This window comes from Pezoporus wallicus, unplaced genomic scaffold (genome assembly GCF_028554395.1).
Source record: "Pezoporus wallicus isolate ANWC-B61680 ecotype Strahan unplaced genomic scaffold, APGP_CSIRO_Pwel_v1 scaffold_11491, whole genome shotgun sequence".
NCBI classification, from domain to species: domain Eukaryota; kingdom Metazoa; phylum Chordata; class Aves; order Psittaciformes; family Psittacidae; genus Pezoporus; species Pezoporus wallicus.
This window is the reverse complement of record NW_026642649.1, coordinates 3,897,523-3,918,568: the sequence shown is the minus strand read 5'-3', so window position 1 is coordinate 3,918,568 and position 21,046 is coordinate 3,897,523. Positions and strand designations below refer to the sequence as shown.

The following is a 21,046-nucleotide window of genomic DNA, read 5'->3' as shown; positions in this document are numbered from 1 at the left end:
GATATGAAATTGGTGAACTGTGATACAAAAACTGCCTCCTAAATTGTTCTTGCTACCAGGAAAACAGATTTGATCTGTGATGCTGGTTTCTAAAAGGGGATGTAGGAACAGAACGGCACACCAGGAAGGCTGACTTGTACACTGTATGAATGACAAAGTTGACAAGGAAAATAGTCATACACCAGGGATACTGGGGAGGAATCAACATGGTTTTGGAGAGAGCAAAGTTATTCCTTGCAAATCAAGCACAGGGCCTTAAAGGAGCCAAGAAAAACATGAATTAAGGTGATCCAGTTGCTGTGCTACCCTTGGATTTCAGAGGTTCTCAATGAGTTCACTCAGTGGAGGCTCTTGACGAAATGGAGCTGTTGAACAAGAGGGAATGTATTTCATGGATTTTTAACAATCGGGATAGGATGAAACCCAGGACCAAATGATCACTTTCCTCAGTGTCACGTTATTGGTGGGTTTCCTTTAACAGCTGTGGTGTTATTCCAGAACAAAAAGAATAAATAGTGAAATGATCAAGTTTGCTGAGGAAAGTTGCAGAGAGAGTGACAAGGCAGCAGAGCAGCACGTGAGCGAAGTGTTGGTCAATTCACATAGGTTTTTATACATGCATGTGTATGCATCTACACAAATTACACCAGTGTTACCATAGGTAATATATGCCCTAAAATACACAGGTGCACCAGTGGGCTCTGTTGGGAAAAGAGATCTCGACATCAGTCATGGTAAATTCTTCTTGCACACACAAAGTCAATAGTTGGTGGTGATCAAAGTACAGATAGAACATCTAAGAGTTAGTGTGGCAGGAATAAGAAATACTGTGTTTCTAGTATGCCAGCATCTTGGTCTTTACCTGGAAGGCTCCTAGGACTGGAAAGATAACAAAGAACAATCAGAGATGCAGAATAGCTTTTGGCAGGGAGATTGGGAGCAGCGCTTCTCAGATCACTGTTTGCAACCTGAAGAGGAGTTGTGGGACAGTTTGAAGGAGTTGGCCTGGGAAGAGTAAGCAGCCTTCCTGCTGCCAGCAGTAAAGAGTGCTCTTTGTAGCCAGGAGTATGGGAAGGAAGAAAATCAAGGAAGGGATGTAAGAAAGGTGATAAGCTGTAAGGATGTTTTGCTGGGTTGTCAGGATGTTTGATGGGTTCAGACTGAAACAGGGGAAGTTCAGGTTAGATCTAAGGCAGAAGCTCTTCCCTGTGAGGGTGCTGAGGCGCTGGCACAGGGTGCCCAGAGAAGCTGTGGCTGCCCCATCCCTGGCAGTGTTCAAGGCCAGGTTGGACACAGAGGCTTGGAGGAACCTGGTCTGGTGTGAGGTGTCCCTGCCCTTGGCAGGGGGTGGAACTCAATGAGCTTTAAGGACCCTTCCAACCTGAACCAGTCTGTGAGTTTATGATTAGCGTTTGTTAAAGTATTTAAAAATGGAAGGCAGAGCATTTAGAGTTTCTATCCAGCTCCAGGTGGCAGAGTCCGTCTCTAGTCCTGACCCATTTTGCTATTTGCTCTGCCTGACTCCATAAGATGAATTCCTTTTGATTTCCAAAAGCTTCTGAAAAAAAATCCAATTAGAATAAAGAAAAAAATGAAGAAAAAGGTGGTGATGTTCTCAGGAGCTTAGAAATAAAGAGTTGTTGTAGATTGGAAACTGCAGCTGGATATAGGAAGGAATAAATGGTGAATTTTCAGCTTTGGCTAGAAGCATGTGGGACTTCCTGTTAAAGGTCTTCTTTAGCTGTTAAATGATGGTTTGGAAATGAAAGACAAGCAGTAGAAGGATTTAGATTAGGTAAAGTTTAAGGTATCTGCAAGGATGTAAGTAGAGGTTTTTTTTCAAGCTCCGGCTGGATTGGGGTTTTTTCCTTTCATTTCTTCTCTTTTTTTTTCTGGTATTTCAGTGAATAAGCATTTTTCAATGGTGAAGTCCATTTTCAGAGGGCAATACTTATTGACACCCTCATGATTCCTTTTCTGTTAGCATCATGAAATGAAATGGGAATCGTTGCTGTGTAGTTTGGCCTAATGTAAGACGAGGTAAATGTTACTGGCACACATCTCCAAGGTGATATTTATTGCTGCTCTCAGAAACGCATCAGTTTCCATGACTTCTTTCTGGATGCACGAGCACAAAGTCCCACCTGAGAGCGGTTGTGTGTGGAGTTGTCACTTGCATCCATTACGGGATGGACTGCTGCATTAACAGCAGGTAGAAACACAGGAGGGGGGAAAGAGAGGCAAGAGAACTAACAGCACGTAGCTGTAATACAGAGAAATAACACTTAAAGCAGCTTCTCCCTTTGATTTCCACTTGCTTGTACGAGTGCCCCAGCCTTTAGGAAGGCACAGCATCCCTGTGACCTCTCAGAAGCATATAGGTGAGACCACTGATGTATTGATGTGAAATCTTCCTCACATCAGATCTGGCGGAAGGTCCATTGTTAGTGACAGTTTAACCTGTTGCTCCTGCCTCTCCTTGCTAAAGCAAGCTTATGTGATGCAATGTAATAGGGGAGTAAAAGTTTATTTAGTCAAATATCTGGTTAATTTAAAGGGAGTTTTGAGTCTTTGCTCTGATTTGGACCAGTTGCTGAAGCAAAGGCTCAAGCTTGTTTTGGACACTCTCTTTATGCTATTATAATTAGGGTTGTTTTGGAATAGGGTTGGGTTTTTTTTTGGGGGGGGGAGCATGCAGGGAAGTGGGTGTTGGAGTTGTTTCTTTTAGCAGCGTTAGAGCATGTATACTGTTAGCTATGAAGACATGCAGGGTGATGAAGGAAAGGAAAAGAAGCCGCAAAGCAGTTGTTAATCAAGTAGAAATTGTTGATGATTTGGGAACAGTATCCTGGGTGAAATGCTGAATCCTAAGTAGTTTGATTTATTATGACTATATGTGCAAAGTGAAGGGTGTTTTACAGTGGTTTAAAGGGAACTTGCATAGTTTGAGCTTCTGAACAGCATAATTACCCTTAAAGAGACACTTTTAATGGCTTGATGAAACAGTGCGTGCCAGGATAATTGGCACTGAGGTGCCAGAGACACCTTAGGAATACCCAGCCTGCTGATGAAAATAAATGCCATTGCTCTTCCTTCTTTCCTTCCTTCCAAGTAGCAGGTTCCGTTACGCTTGCTGTATGTAATGTACTGTGTAATATGAAGGTACTGAAGTAGGTGAATCTCGGGCTGACAACTCTCAGGTCACCTGCTTTCATGACAAAGTATTGTGGGCTGTGCTAAATGGCTTGAATTACGCTCTTATTTCAGTGAAGGGCAAAGCCCCATCTACCTTAGATGTGAGAATCAAGGCTCAGATTCAATGTAAGTGCCATGATTTTGGTTTTGTTACTTCTTTTCAAGTAGGGGAAACCAGGTAAGCAAAACCTGCGTCACTTCTGCTCTGCTGAAGAGATGCTAAGACCTCCTTCACTAAAACCCTTGCTCTCAGAGGTTGGGTTGGACTTTTGGTTGTTAGAATGGGATGCACACAAATGTAACAGGCATACAATGCGTATTTCGAATTGCTTATCCAAATCATGGAGCTTGCTGCTTTTCTGAGTGCATCTCTAGTTCTTTGATCTTTTACAAACTGCCCTTTTTGCTCTTCTGATTCAATAATAAATCTGGGGCTTTCTACCCTGTTGTAAATAAATATTTAAGAGTTAAGGATTTTGAAGAAGTTAAAGTCGTTGAAGACTCTGGAAAAGATGCTGAAGGTTAGAAGCAGTTTAAAGACAATTGTTTACTTCAGCACATTTTCTCCTACTTGGATATTTGCTTTTAAGATAGCAAAAAGATGCAGATATTCTGGGTAAAATATAGTGTGTTGGATATAACCCATGGTAATGAGGTGTGACTAAAAGCTAATCTGATTAACAATAGAGGGTAAAAGGCTCTACTTGATCTATGCTTTTGGATTGTTCAAATTTGAGGTATGCAAAGAGAGAAGAATGAGAGGAAGGAATTTAAGGGATGGATTTTCAAGGTCTAAGCCGTCACTAAAACCCAAACTCCTTACAGAACCTGTTATTCTACATCCATAATTGAGGAGCCAAAACTCTGACCTGAATCGTCCAGCTCCATATATGAAGTGCATAAAAAGTATGATTTAATATTCACATATTTATCCTGATATACAGATATGGTAATGGGTAAATAACAACGAATGAGAATTGGTTCTTTTGATATTAATGAAGAAAACCATACTCCACTAAGAAATAAGCATTTGTGTTTTATTTGGTGAGCTTTTTCTTTCCGATTACCCAGACTGAAAACATTCAGCAGGGGATTTTGAAAGACTTATCCTGAGCAGAGAATGCAGATGGCCAAACCCAATGATGAGGTTGTGCTCCGGGGTTTAGCTGGACCCTGTACAGCCAACAAATCTCTGCAACTGCTGCTTGCTTTTACAGCATCACTATAATTGGAATTCCCACCCCAAGGCAGGGCTGGAGTCACCGTCCCTGCAAGTGTTCACACAGCATGGAGACAAGGCCTCAGTGCCATGGGTTAGTGGTGGCCTTGGCAGTGCTGGGGAATGGTTGGAGCGGATGAGCTTGAAGGGCTTTTCCAACCTGGTTCATTCTATGGTTCTGTGATTATTTATTTATTGTTTCTTGAGTTTAGTCTGTATATTTTCTAGCTACTGGGTGTAACTGATAGTGATCTGTCCCATGTGAGCCTCCAGATGCCTGCAGGCATGGCAATGTTGAGATCAACCAGTCATCATCCCTTTCTTTGCTTTCTTAGTATCCCTGCTTCATCTGAGGCAGCATTTTGCTTGTTGTTTGTTCACAAGGCTGCTCCAAAGCACTCAGCTGCCCTAGGATACATCTGCATCTACCACATGCTTCCTGGAGTTGTTTCAGCTTGCAAGGCATTTGTTTGTCAGCAGGAGCAGCGGATTGCTTAGGACAGGGTCTGAAGGGTACCTTTTCACAATGGCAGTAACCCAGTGGCGTGTTGCAGGGCAAAGCCAAAGTGGGTATGTAAGCCCACTGATGCTGGAGGTTTTCCTTGTTTTAGGATCTGTGGCACAGCTATGATGCAGATCATAGATCTGTTTGTTATACTGCCTCTGAGTTTCTATAAACCGTTTCTACTACCCCTCTGCTCTGCTCTCATGAGACCCCACTTGCAGCACTGTGTGCAGCTCTGGTGTCCTCAGCATCAGAAGGACACGGAGCTGTTGGAGCAAGTCCAGAGGAGGCCACGAGGATGCTCAGGGGCTGGAGCACCTCCTGTATGGAGACAGGCTGAGAACATTGGGGCTGTTCAGCCTGGAGAAGAGAAGCTGCGTGGAGACCTCAGAGCAGCTTCCAGTGCCTGAAGGGGGCTACAAGGATGCTGGAGAGGGACTCTTCATCAGGGACTGTAGTGATAGGACAAGGGGTGATGGGTTCAAACTGAAACAGGGGAAGTTCAGGTTAGATCTAAGGCAGAAGTTCTTCCATGTGAGGGTGCTGAGGTGCTGGAATGGGTTGCCCAGGGAAGCTGTGAATGTTCCATCCCTGGCAGTGTTCAAGGCCAGGTTGGACAGAGCCTTGGGTGAGATGGTTTAGTGTAGGTGTCCCTGCCCATGGCAGGGGGTTGGAACTGGATGATCTTAAGGTCGTTTCCAACCCAAACTATTCTATGATTCTAGCAGGTATCTGGCTTTTTTGGCCTCTCTCAGCAGATAAACAAGACTGAGGAATGTGAATGGTGATCTGGTTTTTGAAGGCCTCCTGTGGTCCTCATGGAGATTTTTCAGTTGGCGGAATATACCTCCTCCAACATCAATGAAATGGAAGATGTAAAGAAATGAGGAGAGCTCCGAAAAAAGCTGCATAAGGGTGGGAGGTGGGAGAGCAGACAGCTTGGGAGAGAAGCTTCTTTGAGATGCAACTTCTTCACTTAAATTTAGGTGGTAGAGTTGATGACATGATGGATACAGCACTTGGTCTTTGTAACTTCCCATGCCAGAACACAAACCTTGAGGCACGAGTTGGTATTTCTGCAAAGCTAGAGATAGGTTCAGCTATTTAAGTGAGCTGGGAAGCTTAACTGATGTGTAGAATGGGTTAAGTACTTCTTGGACACAGATAGTGGCAGCACTGGTTAGAAAATGAATCTTTGTAGCTTCAGTATTTCCTGGGAGGGGGAAATCTACCAGGTGAAACAGCTTTCTCAGGCACTGATTGTGTGTTGGACAGCCTGTGTATGCTTTGCCCATAGGTGCTGTGTCAAGGAGAACTTTGAAAAGCCCATGCACCAGCCTTGTGACTTGTCTCCTGATGTGCTCCTGGTGTGCTGAGCTCTCTGCTGCCAGTTCAGATGGAGCCAGGGGGGCTGCGCAGAGCACATGAACCGAGTCTAGGGTCTGACTGTGCCAGAAGCTCCCCACAAGAGGCATAGAATCACAGAGTCCCAGACTGGTTTGTGTTGGAAGGGACCTTAAAGCTCATCCAGTTCCAACCCCCTGCCGTGGGCAGGGGTACCTTCTGCTAGACCATGTGGCCCAAGACCCATATCTCTTCCATCTCCTCCTCTTAAAGAGAGAGAATGCAAGAGGGAGGAAAGGAGAGAAAGCCATCAGCTATTTGAATGGCACTATCCACAGAAGGACTGAATAATAGCATTTCCAACTTTTTTATTAGTAAAAAATGAGAACAAAAATGGTTCTGGGTTATTTCAGTTGTTTTACCGTGCACCAAAACCATCCTCCTGAGGTACATTTGCTGTACTTTAAATTGATAGATACCTAATTGGGCAGAAGCAGGGAGCACATGTGGACCGAGAGGAGGCATGAAAACTGCAGGTTTCTGATGTTCCCTGCATCCTTTCTCCCCTTGGGAAGGCTGACTGTGATAAGCCTTCTATGTCCCTGGTGAGGCATACAGTCAAGGAAGAATCGCTGGGATACATAGAATCATAGAATAGTTAGGGTTGGAAAGGACCTTAAGATCATCCAGTTCCAACCCCCTGTCATGGCCAGAGACACCTCACGCTAAATCATATCACCCAAGGCCTCGTCCAACCTGGCCTTGAACACCTCCAGGGATGGAGCATTCACAACCTCCCTGGGTAACCCATTCCAGTGCCTCACCACCCTAACAGGAAAGAATTTCCTCCTTATATCCAAGCTAAACTTCCCCTGTTTAAGTTTTAACCCATCACCCCTTATCTGTCACTACAGTCTCTAATGAAGAGTCCCTCCCCAGCATCCCTGTAGGCCCCCTTCAGACACTGGAAGCTGCTCTGAGGTCTCCACACAGCTTCACTTCTCCAGGCTGAACAGCCCCAATGTTCTCAGCCTGTCTCCATACAGGAGGTGCTCCAGTCCCTGATCATCCTTGTGGCCTCCTCTGGGCTTGCTCCAACAGTTCCATGTCCTTTTTTTGTTGAGGACACCAGAACTGCACACAATGCTCCAGGTGAGGTCTCACAAGTGCAGAGTAGAGGGGCAGGATCACCTCCTTCAACCTGCTGGTCACGCTCCTTTTATGCAGCCCAGGATACGGTTGCTTTCTGGGCTACAAGCACACACTGAAGCCGGCTCATGTTCATTTTCTCATCAACCAACACCTCCAAGTCCTTCTCTGCAGGGCTGCTCTGAATCTCTTCTCTGCCCAACCTGTAGCTGTGCCTGGGATTGCTCCGACCCAGGTGTAGGACCTTGCACTTGGCTCGGTTGACGTAGGAGCATCTGCACAAGAGTACCCGAATTTGTCACTAGTTCCTTAATATCCCACTGCTCTGGTACCCTGGCTGTGTTTCCTCTTCTCTAGCTGAATTGCCTTTTCAAGGACAGTCTTTAGGACTGTTTCCATGGGGATGGGGTATGGAGAGTGCTAGGTGGGTGAGATTCCTTTGCAAGGGATAGGGAATAATGCAGTTCATGCGTCCGCGTGCATGCTCACACGCATACACTGGATAAAGCTAAATAGCTGCTCTTGTAGTCACAGCTACAAAAAAAAAGACCATTAGTTTCTAAATAAATTCCAAATTATCAGTGGTTTACCTCTGTTGTGGTTGCTTACAATTTCCTTGCATTCCATTAATGTCTGTTCTTTCATATGTTAACATAGCAGTATGTTATTAAATTTGCAGAAAGATTCCCTTAATAAAAAGGATATGGATGAAGTTAACATGAACTGTGGGACATCAGAAGGATTGTAACAGTGTTAAATGAAGACTGTGCCTTTGTTAGTGTTACTTTACCAATAGCATGTGCCAATACCTTTCAATACACGTGTTTGCTGGAGAGGTAGAGGTGCTGTCAGTGTTCTCCTACCCTTTTGCAGAGATTTGTCTGGATTGCAAGAAGGAATACGATGCTGCTTCCAGAACGTGTTCATATTGTTGAGATGAAAGGCACCAGGGTAACATATCGCGTTCAATATAAAACACATCCTGTGAAAACAGATTCTTTTGTCTGTCAAAATACTTCCTTGTGTATAATAGCGTGGTAATTTGAAGCTTCTAAGTCTGCCTTTGAAAGAAGCAAACAAAGCCTACGTGGATATTGCAGACGGTTTCTGTACTTAAGAAAATCATTGTTTGTAGGCTTAAATTGACTTAAATATCGAGCTGCTATTTCTTGACTCATACGTTGGTTGGTTGGGATTTCAGGGCTTGCAGTGTTTGGAATTGCAGAGGCTGTGTGGGCTATCTAAGAACCCTGTTTGCTGTGTGTTGAGAGCACGGGCAGCATGAAGAGCTGGATCAGGGAAGTGGACTTCAGGATCTACACACACACAGACCTGCATTAGAAAGACTGTTAGAACTATAGTTTGGCTGCTTAACATGTGGGGTAAGCCCCAGTAGATGTTAGGGTACAGAAAGCTCTTAGGCTGTGGAGATAAACTCTGTGGTATGTAGTTATTCAGTGCAATTCTATGGACTTCTTTATATTTCTGGGAATTATTTGGAAAGGACATTGGAAGATAAAGTTGTACTAAAATTAGCTAAGAAAAGAGGTGAGAAATATTGGCATATTAGTTATAGAGAGATAGCAGACAGGCAGCGAGAAATGTGCTTCTGGGAGAACATAATGACATGTGTTGAGCAGGAATGAGATAGAGGGGAACGTAGCAAATGTTTATACAACTATAAATCACTATCAAATATGGGAAGGAGGACATCAGGGAAGGGATGTAAGAAAGGTGCTAAACTAAGGATGTTTTGCGGGGTTATCAGGATGTTTGATAGGGTAGTATAATACAAAGTAGTGCATCTTCGTAATCTAAGAGGAAGGTGTCATAAGCTGCTAATGTAAACGGTAATCAAAGTTTACCATGTAGTCGCAGTGTAGGGCTGTGTAAAGGGAATGAAAACTGGCTGAGTGTGTAGGCTCAGATTGTCATGGTCAGTGGTTCAGTGGGGATGTAGTAAGCAGGTTCAGTGTGGATGTAGTAAGTAGATGCAGTGGGGATGTAGTAAAACTGGCTGGGTGTGTAGGCTCAGATTGTCATGGTCAGTGGTTCAGTGTGAATGTAGTAATGAGAAAGGGGGAAAAGGTTTTATCTTATCAGTGCTTGTGGTTGATGTCCGACATGGAAGCACACCTTTTGGTCCTTCTCAATGGATGAGTTAAACCCAGGATTAACCAGAAGGTCCTGCCCCTGTAGTAGAAATGCTTGTCCCCAGTATTGGGGAAGTATTTAACATCAGAACACCCTACCTGGCTGCACAGTGGTCTCTGAGATAGAAGGGCAGATGCAAAAGAAGAGTGAGGGGAGAAAACTATCTTAAACCACAGATATTTTCTCACGTGGCAGTATTAGAACTGGAGGGCAAAGGAGTCTGTGCTCACAGCACTTGGAACAGATCATTGCAGCTTTCATGTGGAGGTTTCTGATGTCCCTAGAGCTCCCTGCATATCTGCTGTGTAATTCCAGAGCCGCTTCTTCCTCACTGCCTCATCTGCCTGCTTGTTTTCAGAGCCTTCAGTTAAACATGGTGCGGTCCGTGCTCCTGTGGTGCTCAGGGTGACAGAAGAAAACGGGGTTAAATGCAGTGCCTTTTGACAATTTATGTGTTTACAAAGTGAGAGGAAGGAGTTGAATTATACCAGTGTATTATTTATTTCCTTTATCTACACCCTGACACGTCAATCAGTTCCAGCTGATGGTAGACACTGATTGACAGTGCTTGTGCCAGCAACATAAGAGGAAGCTTCCCTTAAGAGCCACTAGCCCGGGCCTGTAGTGTACTGTAGCATCAATCATTCCTTTTGTGGAACGGCTTCACCTGAGCATGAAATTGTTCACAGATTAGGATAGAGCCTGGTACAAGTGAGGTAGTGGCCTGGGGCGGGTGAACCACAATTTACTTCAGTGCTGGCTGAATCTGTGCTCTCTCTTTAACAAATGCAGTGCCCGAGATGGGGTTTTCAGTATGCTGACTTTTTTCTGGTTCGGTCAGCACTTCAACTGGTTCAACTGTGTTTGGTACAAAACTACCACAGGTTGGGTTTCACAACCTTTATTTTATGGTATTTAATAAGAAATGTGAAAGTGTCAATTCCTAGTATCAGAAATGTCTGCAAATGTAAAACAAGCACACACATACAAAGCCCCAAAGCCTAACAACATCAGAAGCCCAAAAAGCAAAACACAGCAATAACGGTGTTTCCACAGTGCTCGATTAATTCATTTTTAGAAGGAAATTGTCTCCAGAATCTGTGATATGATTTATGCAGGTAACTGATTTCATTTTCTCTTTTCATACTCCTGTCTCAGGTTGTAGAAGGATAACTGTGTTTTCTAAAGGTAGGGTATACATCTGTGTTCAGCTTGAATTCATTCAGCTCCAAGGAGCATCAGTTGAGGCAGATTAAGCATTTCAGTAGGGTAATACGGGGTCCATTTAAGTCTCAACATTGCTGTTGCAAAGGCTTGCTCAATAAAACACTGAAACAGGGTTTTATTCTTGTACCTCACTTCACCTTAAGTAAATGTGAATGTTATCCCAAGCTCCTAAATCCTTTGCTTCTAAATCCTACGAGACCTTTGATGGCACTGAAGCTGCGTACCAGGCAACTTACCTTGCCTCTCCACTCTTTGTTACAATTTGCTTGTGGTGTGTGTTGTGGACATAGTGTCAGGTCTGAATGCCCTGTACTGGCTGAATCTTTAGCATTGATTTTTAAGGGCAACAGGATGTCATCATGGCTTTTTGAGTCAAGCAACAAAAGGGCGAGACTTTGACAATAATTGTAAAGAATTTAATGGGACAAGATCATTGGTTAGCACATAGACTCACAGACTGGTTTGAGTTGGAAAGGATCTTAAAGCTCATGCAGTTCCAACCCCCTGCTGTAGGCAGGGACACCTTCCACTAGACCAGATTGCTCCAACCTGGCCTTGAACACTGCCAGGGATGGGGCAGCCACAGCTTCTCTGGGCACCCTGTGCCAGCGCCTCAGCACCCTCACAGGGAAGAGCTTCTGCCTTAGATCTAACCTGAACTTCCCCTGTTTCAGTTTGAACCCATTACCCCTTGTCCTATCACTACAGTCCCTGATGAAGAGTCCCTCCCCAGCATCCTTGTAGCCCCCTTCAGACACTGGAAGCTTCTCTGAGGTCTCCACGCAGCTTCTCTTCTCCAGGCTGAACAGCCCCAATGTTCTCAGCCTGTCTCCATACAGGAGGTGCTTCAGCCCCTGAGCATCCTCGTGGCCTCCTCTGGACTTGCTCCAACAGCTCCATGTCCTTCTTATGTCAGGAACAGCAGAACTGTACACAATACTGGTGCCCCAACATATATACAGGACGGACCCCCAGTGTTTGCTCTTGGTTTTGAAAGGAGAAGGAAAGAAAATTAGAACTAGATTTGATAGGAATACCCACTATTTATAGAAGTTAAATTTTATAGGAATGAAAAGCTGAAGAGAAAATACCCTTAGGAGATACCTGTAAGATTTTAGATAAAAGAATGCAGCTGCGCTTGGAGTAATTGGACTGTGAAATCCCCATCTCCCTGGTTTTTGATGAGTGACTTACTCATAACTCTCTGTGAGCCTCTTAGTGCCAAGAGCTGAGGTGCCCCATCTCCTGTCCTCCTCTGAAGACTTTGTGCTTTGCTTTCACTTGGCTTTGATGTTAGTTGTTTCCCCCCCCAGTTTTGATGCACTCCCTGCTGACTGTCAGCTACGGCTGCTGCAGCAGTATCCCTCTGCACAGGTTCAAGTGATGTGTGCTCCTCGAGGGCTCCCCAGGTGCAAGCAGTGTGTTTGGATGCATAAAACCATGGCTTTTTGACAGCACCAGTAATGTGCAGAATACTAATACACATACTAAGTGTTAAATGCAGCACGAGGCAGAATTGTGACTGCATTGATGGGAGCTTAGGAAAAATTTGGCCATCATTTTAAGATAATGAATGAAGTTAGCATTTGCTGTGAAGGGACATAGTACTATCCTGAGCTCTGCTTCTTTCAGAGAACAAGTTAAGTGTCACCAGGGACGGTTTGGCAAAGACATAAGAGAAGCAAAAGGTGTGCTTGGTGATGGTGTAGCACTGCCTGGGGCTAGAGTTGTGTTAGATGTCCGTCCTGATGGAAAATAATAAACTGCCTGAGAGGAAGAGGCATCTAAAAGGAATTAACACTGAACCCTTTGGGAGTAAATAAGTCATGGTGGCACGTGGCTCTTACTGAATATAGTGGGGGAAAAGATATGTGCTAGGAGAAGGAGAGAGGGAACAAGGGCAGGTGTGGGAACTACTTCTGGTAATCAGTCTGGTGACTTGGAACGTCAGATTGAAAACGCATGAATGGGAGAGGAAATCCAGTCATTCAGCCTGTGACTCCTCATTGTGCCAGTAGCCAAGGGGTAAGAGGCTGTCAGGTTCTGCACAGGTTAGAGGAGCCTTACCCCTGCCCCTGCCTCTGGTGCACACCTGGGGGTTCTAAGGAGAGCAGAGACAGGAATTCTGTGTGCACTTTAGCCTCGGAATAGGAAAAGCCCTTAGTCCTCCAGCTTTGTAGCTTAGAGGGCATTGCTGGCACTTGTATTTACAGCTGACCTCTGTATCCCAAGGAAACTCCCATCCCAATAGAACAGGCTTGGATTTGACTGGGAGTGGAAAAACAGGAGCTGTGGCTTATCTGAAAGGCTGGGAACTGGGCATCAGAACTTGTTCGCCTGCTCCCAGACTATGTGGAAGTACAGATCTCATGCTAAGCAAAGCATCTCAGGAGCTTGTATGTGTAGGTAGAAGTATAAAGGGTGAGTATAAAGGGTAGGTGAGCATGAAGTGTGCCTGGCTTGAAGAGTGTCTAAAGGCATTCTCTCTGTGGAGGGAGTGTTTTAAGGCCCTTAACAGTGGTCAAATGAAGATTAAAACCAGTTTTAAGACAAATTGGTGATCTTCATGGGCCGCTCTGTATCTGGTGCGAGAGGTGAGATGGTGAAGAGGAGTGAGACAGCCGGTTACGCGGCTGAGCAGAACACTGCTCCCCTGGGAAGAAGCACTCTGCAGCTCACTAGTCCTTGAAGGACAAAGGGCTCCAGTGCCAAGTGGGTAAAAGGTAGCTTATTTTATGACATGAATGTAATTTAAATGAAGGTGCAAGGAACAGAAGCCCTCATCTGTAGTACTAAAGGAGAAAATTTCTGCCTGTCCTTGATAACTTGGGGTCAAGATGCTGCTTCCCTGTTCAGCAGGAGAGTGATGTGAAGGAAATGGGGTTTCTTCTGTAACTCCTAGGAACGTTGTCTCTCCACTTCCCTCCTTTCCTGTGCAGGTAACTAGAATAGATATAACCTCTACTCTTAATTGGGAAAGATAACAGGTTACGTGGTCTAAGGTGAGGTGTCTCTGCAGGAGTTTGGAACTGGATGATCTTAAGGTCCTTTCCAACCCAAACCAGTGTGGGATTCTATGATTCTGTGGTTGAACATTAGGAAGACATGTATTTGTCCATCACCCAAGAAAGCAACAGAGCAAATGGGAGCCTCATCAGCTGGACTTTGGCAAGTGCCAGTTTAAAGGCAGCTTGAAATGGAGACTGGTGGGAGGCGAGTGTAAGCTGGCTACAGCCTGATAGCTGGAGATGTTGCCTTGGAAAAGAGCAGAGCACCAGGTTTCAGGGAGCCTGGCAGGGAGACTTGTGCACTCTCACAGCTTGGTGTGCTGCATTGTAGCTGACTAATGCATGTTACATCATAGAATCCCAGACTGGTTTGAGTTGGAAAGGACCTTAAAGCTCATCCAGTTCCAACCCCCTGCCATGGGCAGGGACACCTTCCACTAGACCATGTTGCCCAAAGCTCTGTCCAGCCTGGCCTTGAACACTGCCACGGATGGAGCATTCACAACATCCTTGGGCAACCCATTCCAGAGCCTCAGCACCCTCACAGGGCAGAACTTCTGCCTGAGATCTAACCTGAACTTCCCCTGTTTCAGTTTGAACCCATCACCCCTTGTCCTGTTGCTACAGTCCCTGATGAAGAGTCCCTCTCCAGCATCCTTGTAGCCCCCTTCAGACACTGGAAGCTGCTCTGAGGTCTCCACAGAGCTTCTCTTCTCCAGGCTGAACAGCCCCAATGTTCTCAGCCTGTCTTCGTATGGGAAGACACCCAAAACATTGACTGTAATTACATATTCATTATACAAACCATTGCAGATTAATTAATACAAGCCTCTAGGAAAATCTGAATATGCATCTGTGTATTTTGGAACTTCCAGTTCAGTACGGTGCTCTTTGACAGGATTAATCTTGGTGACAGACGTGTTTATCTCTGGAGTATTCTTTGCTGCTTTTGTATTTAGGGGCAAACTGAAATGCAGCCACTTGAAAAGGAAAATGGAATACAGGGTGAGATTCAGTCAGACAGCAGGAGCTCTCGCGTCTGCAGATCCTGGTTACCCTAGCTAGCACATAATCCTGCTAGCTGAGCACCATCAGCTATGACTTAAGGGATGTGAATAAACTCTTGTCAGTTGTGCTTCCCACTCTTCCAACCTTTCCACAAAAGGGAATTCTTTTGTGCTTGGTCTTTTTCTGCTTTTGCTTATTTTATTTGCACACATATTATGTGTATATACACCTATAAATATATACTTCTAAATACATTACCTTCCCTCCTTGGGAAGTAATGCTGGTAGCAGTAAGCGCACGAGTGCACGCACATTCTTCCTCTGCTCTCTGTCCCGTCTCCCTCATCTGTGTTTGTTGAGGGAAATGGTGTTGCATGGTGAAGAAGAGGGAGCGTTTGTGATGGCTGTGTGTTCAACTTAGAATCATAGAACAGTTTGGGTTGGAAAGAACCTTAAGATCATTAAGTTCCAACCCCTTTGCCATGGGCAGGGACACCTCACACTAAACCGTTATCACCCAAGGCCTCGTCCAACCTGGTCTTGAACACTGCCATGGATGGAGCATTCACAACCTCCCTGGGCAACCCATTCCAGTGCCTCACCACCCTAACAGGAAATTATTTCCTCCTTATATCCAATCTAAACTTCCCCTGTTTAAGTTTGAACCCATCACCCCTTGTCCTGTCACTGCAGTCCCTAATGAAGAGTCCCTCCCCAGCATCCCTATAGGCCCCCTAAACTTGCCTCTTGGAAGTGGCTGTCATCCTTTTGGAAGTAAGTCTCAGTGAATGGGGATCAGTGCTGTTGACTGCCCTCCTTTCCTTAGAGCACTGTTACTTGCACCAAGCCATTTGAACATCTTGAAGGTACGGTCTAAAACTGTCAAACTCGGGATGCTTTGGACATGAACTTGTACCTCCTGAATTCCAGCACTGCAGACTCCCAGTGTGTTGAGATTGGATCTGCTGTTAACCATCCTGCTCACAGTCATCATCCAGCTGAAGTCACGGGGGTAAACCAGAGCCTACTTTTCCCTTTGCCTATGTAATTTTCCTCAAACCAGACACACTGGTTTGGCTGCACCACCACACGAGTGTGGTGCAGCACTTTGCCTTCATATGGAACTTGTGTTTGCCTTCCAAGGAGAGAGTGTGGAGTGTAGCCTTGTGGCTTCCAAGTCCTATGGACAGTCTCTTTTGACTCCTGGCAGAAACCAGAACAGCCTTTGGCAGGTGGTACGCGAGGACCTTGATTTGTTACAGCCATCAGAGGGATGTGCATCGCTTTCTTTTCTGTTCTGCCTGGCTTCCTCTGGAAATGAGGCCTTTTCTGTCATGCTGTCTCTCTGCCAGCCTCTCCAACCCTATCCTATTGACTTTCCAAATCATTGGCCCATTTTAGTCCTGTTTAACAGCGAGGCAGATGCCTTGATGGTATTAAGGTTCTACCACTGTAATGAATGTTGGCAGCCAGATAGAGAAGAGAGATGTAATTAATGCCTGTATTGATGAAAAGGCTTCAGTGTGTGCTCAGCTTTTTTTAGGTATAAGGCTTTATTAGCTCCGTTGTGAAGGAAACTGCCTGGTTTTATATTGTGTGAGCATTATTTTAGTGCCTTTAATAGGTGGCTTTGCTCCTGTAGTTTATTTCAGTGTCATTCATGAGAAACCTAATGAAGGTTCAAATGTCATCAAGCGTGCTGATGTTGAATGTGCAGGCTGATACCACCACATATCAGTGTTACTAATTCTGGGAGATAACAGAGCTGCATGAGAATGAAATCTCTTCTTTCCCTGCTCTTCCTGACCTTGACTCCTTAGCTGTTCTCATCTTGGGCTGGGAGAAGGGGCAGCACCTGCTGCCTGGGGTCTCCAACCTGAAGCAAAGGTTGCAGCATCTTGGTGTGGTGACGTTTCTCTGTGCCAGAAATCCTCCTTTTGTCATATAGCACTTACCTTCACCAGCTTCTCTCCTGGGATCTGGGGCTCCTGCCTGACCTCTGTGCACTAGCTGTATTGTTCCACTGCTGTGGAGCAGGACAGGTGCTGTGGATGGAGGAGTGATGTGGGAACAGCTTGCTTCCTCTCCTCTTTCCCTAGAGAGATTGCCTATGTGGTACGATGGGAGGGGGTAATGGAGATAACATAACTACTCTAACTATCCCATTTAATGTGTGGGATAGTACTATCAGTTTACCCAAGGAAGCCAGTTTGAGTTGCATAGCTCAGACTTCCCTCTCTTACATGATAATCTCACATTTTTCACCTTCAGCATTCTGTAAATATGCAGAAAACCATGTGAAATTTTGCCATCTGGACAAAAATCTTCCAAGAAAGATTATTTTACTTGAAACTCCAAAGAGTATTTACTTGGGTTTGAGCAGCTGGTGTAAGAAACCTTTGTACAGGGGGCAAACAACAGCAGCGTACATGGGTTTCAAGTTTAATAGAAGGGGTATAGCAGGAATATGGTTAAACATGATATATATGCAAGTTCAATAATGATATGCTTTAGAGCACTGCCTTGATTGCCCTTTAGACTTGAGGTTTAGAATTGACCCATCAGACTTCCATCAAATGGGCTGCTTGTATTATGAGTGATGAATCTGAGGCAGAAATTGCAAAGAAGAAGATGCATAGGCCAGCGAGGCGAGTCTTCTTAACATTCCAGGCTTGGCTCATGAGGATGCTTATAGATGATCTTGCTTGAGTTCCTGAATAAGTATGCAGTAAGAGTATTCCTTTTCTTTTTTCCCCTCTAGCAAGGTACCTCAGCATTAATTTGAGTGTAAGTCAGCATCTTGAGACTCTTTCTTCCTGCAGAATTTAAATGTACCACAAGATATAGCTTAACTCTGTCTCTTGTGGTACCTTTACATTCTGTTGAGGGTTTTGTGCTACTCTACTACATGGTTCTCATCAGCAATTGGAAATAGTAAGGTAGCCATCACTAATTCTGAGAACTGGAAAGCATGAATATGTGTATGTTCTGTAAGCTTCTGTTGCACATGGTTTTCATGAATTAAGGGGTTTTTTTGGGTCTCTCAATGTAGATCCTAGTTGTACGCGCCAGGAACTGTGTGATGTAGACGTGTCTACTTATACAACTGCTCTTTCTGCATGTGTTTTATTACTCTTACCATGGAATATATATTCCCTCAGTCAAAAAATACCAAAGGCAGTGTAAAATGGGAGGTAGCAAATGGCTCAATACCACGCACATACACAGAGAGCTCTATAATTATTGTTTCTTAATAAATGAGTTCTGCTGCAATACAGAAGACTTGAGGGGGTCTGCAACAATTCACAAACAATTAGCAGTTGGCTTAGTATTGGTCCTACCTAGTAAAACACCCAAATCTCTCTGAAACGAAGTATGTGATTAACCACCCTTGACAAATTGGAGCTGTTATGAATAATGCAACCCCACTGCATCAGAACAAAGCAAACTTGGCACTTCTGTTTTCAAACCTGCTCATCAGTAGGATTTTCTGCTGCTGTGCACTGAGCCTTTTGATTTCCTAGACTGAGTTTTCAGTTGTGAAGTGTTCCAAAAGCAGCCCTGAGGCCTCAAATGATGCTGTGGCTGTGCCCAGCTGGAGTACCTGGAGCAGCTCTCCTAAGGGTTCCCTTGCTGGAGCTGAGTGAAAGGAGATTGCTTGCCCTGGTTCGTGACTCAGCACATTTAGATGAATTCCCCATGGATAACTCCAGGGAATACAGGAGGTTTTACTTCCCATTCTGCATTTAGAATATGCATTTCTGCCATTTTTTTCACACCTGCACCAGTTATTTAAAGTGTGTAACATGAAGATGTGTGAAGAGAAGGGCGAAGGGGAATCTTCCCATTGCAATTCGCATTGTTCTTTTGCTTTCCATTCCAGTGAAATGAAGCAGAAGTTGGATGAAGAGGGTAACAAGTGCAGCATCCTTTCCAAGCAGCAGAAGTTCAACGAGCACTGCTGTATTCGCTGCTGTGCTCCTTTCACATTCCTTATCAACAGCAAACGACAGTGCCAGGACTGCAAGTACAACATCTGCAAGAGCTGCAGTTCTTACCAGAAGAAGGAGAAGGCTTGGATTTGCAGCGTCTGCCAGCAAGCAAGGTAAGGGCCTTATTGTTCAGCAACCTGTGTTAAGCAGCTGTGGACTGACCTGAGCTTTTCCTTCTGTTTGTCAGTGGTTAACACTGGCGGGCTAGGACACAAAGTGCCTGCTTGTGTAGGGGTTGGTTTGTTCCTGAGGTGTGACGTGCCTGATGTCTATAGAGGTTAATTTGTTCTGAGAGTGTTTGGTTACCTGGTGCACTTCCCAGGCTTGCTTAGCTGGCCTGGTGAATCAGCAAGCAGTAACTGGATTTAGCCTGAGCAGGGCTAGGGTCTGAAATGCCTGGGTTACTCATGGGACCTGAGCGCAGATGGTGGGAAGGCAGTTATCCAGGTAGCAGCAAATCCCACTGAGGGGTGAGGAGGGGAAGGAAAACTCTTGGTGAATGAATCATCCAGGTGCGATTGTGTTTTGGAGTGCTTTTAGAAATGCCAGCTTACTGGCAGGAATGCTTTGGGCTTACTGGCAAGTAACCAGTGAAAACAGTAGTGCAACCTGTCATAATTCTTAACATCTGTTAAGAATATGTTGCCAGGCTTCCATTTGTAGAGAGTGCAGGGTTTCGCTATCTCTCCCTTTTGAGGCTAACAGAGCCACAACGTTTAAAGGCAGTACCACAAAACCAAAGCAAATTCAAGCAAACACGTGGTAGCAGCAAAGGATGGTGACTGTGATAGTCCTTCTTGTCTGCATTACAGGCTAGGTTCCAAAAGCAGCCTTAGCTGTGGCGATGTAGCACTGACCAAGGCCCATTTAGATAAGAAGTGTGAATGAAATAACTTGATTCCTAGTAGTTTAATTTTGACTGTTGTTGACTAAAGCCGCTGAGCAAATGTGACGAAGGTAGCAGTTTGTTCTTCATGGTTCCCTTCAGTGGAGAACACAGGATGAAGACAAGAGCTGAGTCCCTTTCCAATGCTGTATGATATTCCAGTGCTTGCCAAAGACTCATTGCTCCCACTTGTTCCCCATCCACACTCACATGAAATGTAAGTTTTCATGCAGTATCTGTGAATGAAGGGGGCCTTGACACAGGGCCTTAAAATAATAGTGATCCCAGATGGATGATGCCATGTTTCCAAATGGCAACCTTTGAGAATGAATGAGGTTGTATTCTCCAGGGCACCTGCTCCTTCTCTGCCTTTTACCTTAGCAAACCTACGCACACATCCTCTTTCCCCCAGTGGGGAGGCACAAGAGCCACAGGAGCATCTTCTCCAGCAGCACAGAGAGCTGGAGAGCCAGTGCTTGTTTCCACTTTAGTCATTCACCCGTTTCATTTTACACCTCTTTTCTTCCACTTCTCCTGCGATCACCCATGCGGGCAGCCAGGAGTGAGGATGCTGATGAACTGCGCTTAAAATAGGTTTTGCTGACTCTGCAAAACAAGCCTCAGAAGAACTTAGTTCCAGCAGAAAAATCTGTAGCTGTGTTAGAAAAATGCTATTTCCAGCCCTGGAAGTCAGTGCTACAATCCTGTGTAGACCTCAGAGTCACCCACCCGTAACTCACTTACGAACTCCTTCGTTATTGGTGATACCTGACACACTGCTTGAGTTATTTTTCAGTGAATGCATTAACTAACGCTGCTGCAAATCATTTCATGATCTGATTTATTGATTGGACTGTGTGAAAGCAGGGGCTGGTGTTCGTCGGGGGCTGCTGAGGTGTTTAGGTTTGGTTTTGGGGGGGTCTTTTTGGTTTTGCAAGGCTTTTGGTCTTAATGCTCGGTATTGCTTCCGGGGGGAAGCACCGCAGTGTGTTGTGAGTTCCTGTTGCTTTCTCAGTGACTTACCCTCACATGAAGCATGGACTGTGTTCTCCTGTCCTTCTGTAGCTCCCCTTATGTCTTTATTTTTGCCTTTATTAAGACAGGGCAAGTAGTGGATGCGGTTGTCATTTTAGCTTCTGCTTGTCTGGGTACCTTGCTGTGCAATAGATAGTACGCTAGAAATACCTCAGATAATACTGCATTTGCAGGTTGTTCTCCTTTTTTTCTCCCCCTTCCTCTATGTTTTTGGTTAGTTCTCCAAGAGTGAATGTTGTAATTCTCTGCTGTGCAGAAAAAGCTTAGATGAACTGGATAAGTACAGTTATCTATAGTTCAGACTTCCCATAGTGACCTGTTTGTG

At 44.9% G+C, this 21,046-nt stretch overlaps 1 protein-coding gene across 5 annotated transcripts in view; it reads left to right on the top strand.

The window, feature by feature from the left end:
- Positions 1–21,046, top strand: part of MYRIP (myosin VIIA and Rab interacting protein) — a 333,617-nt gene that overhangs the window by 69,903 nt on the left and 242,668 nt on the right. For all 5 annotated transcript variants that reach the window (XM_057431592.1, XM_057431590.1, XM_057431591.1 and 2 more), the window contains exon 3: positions 18,692–18,913. In XM_057431592.1, coding sequence (XP_057287575.1) covers positions 18,692–18,913 — 222 coding nt within the window. The remainder of the gene's footprint in view (positions 1–18,691; positions 18,914–21,046) is intronic.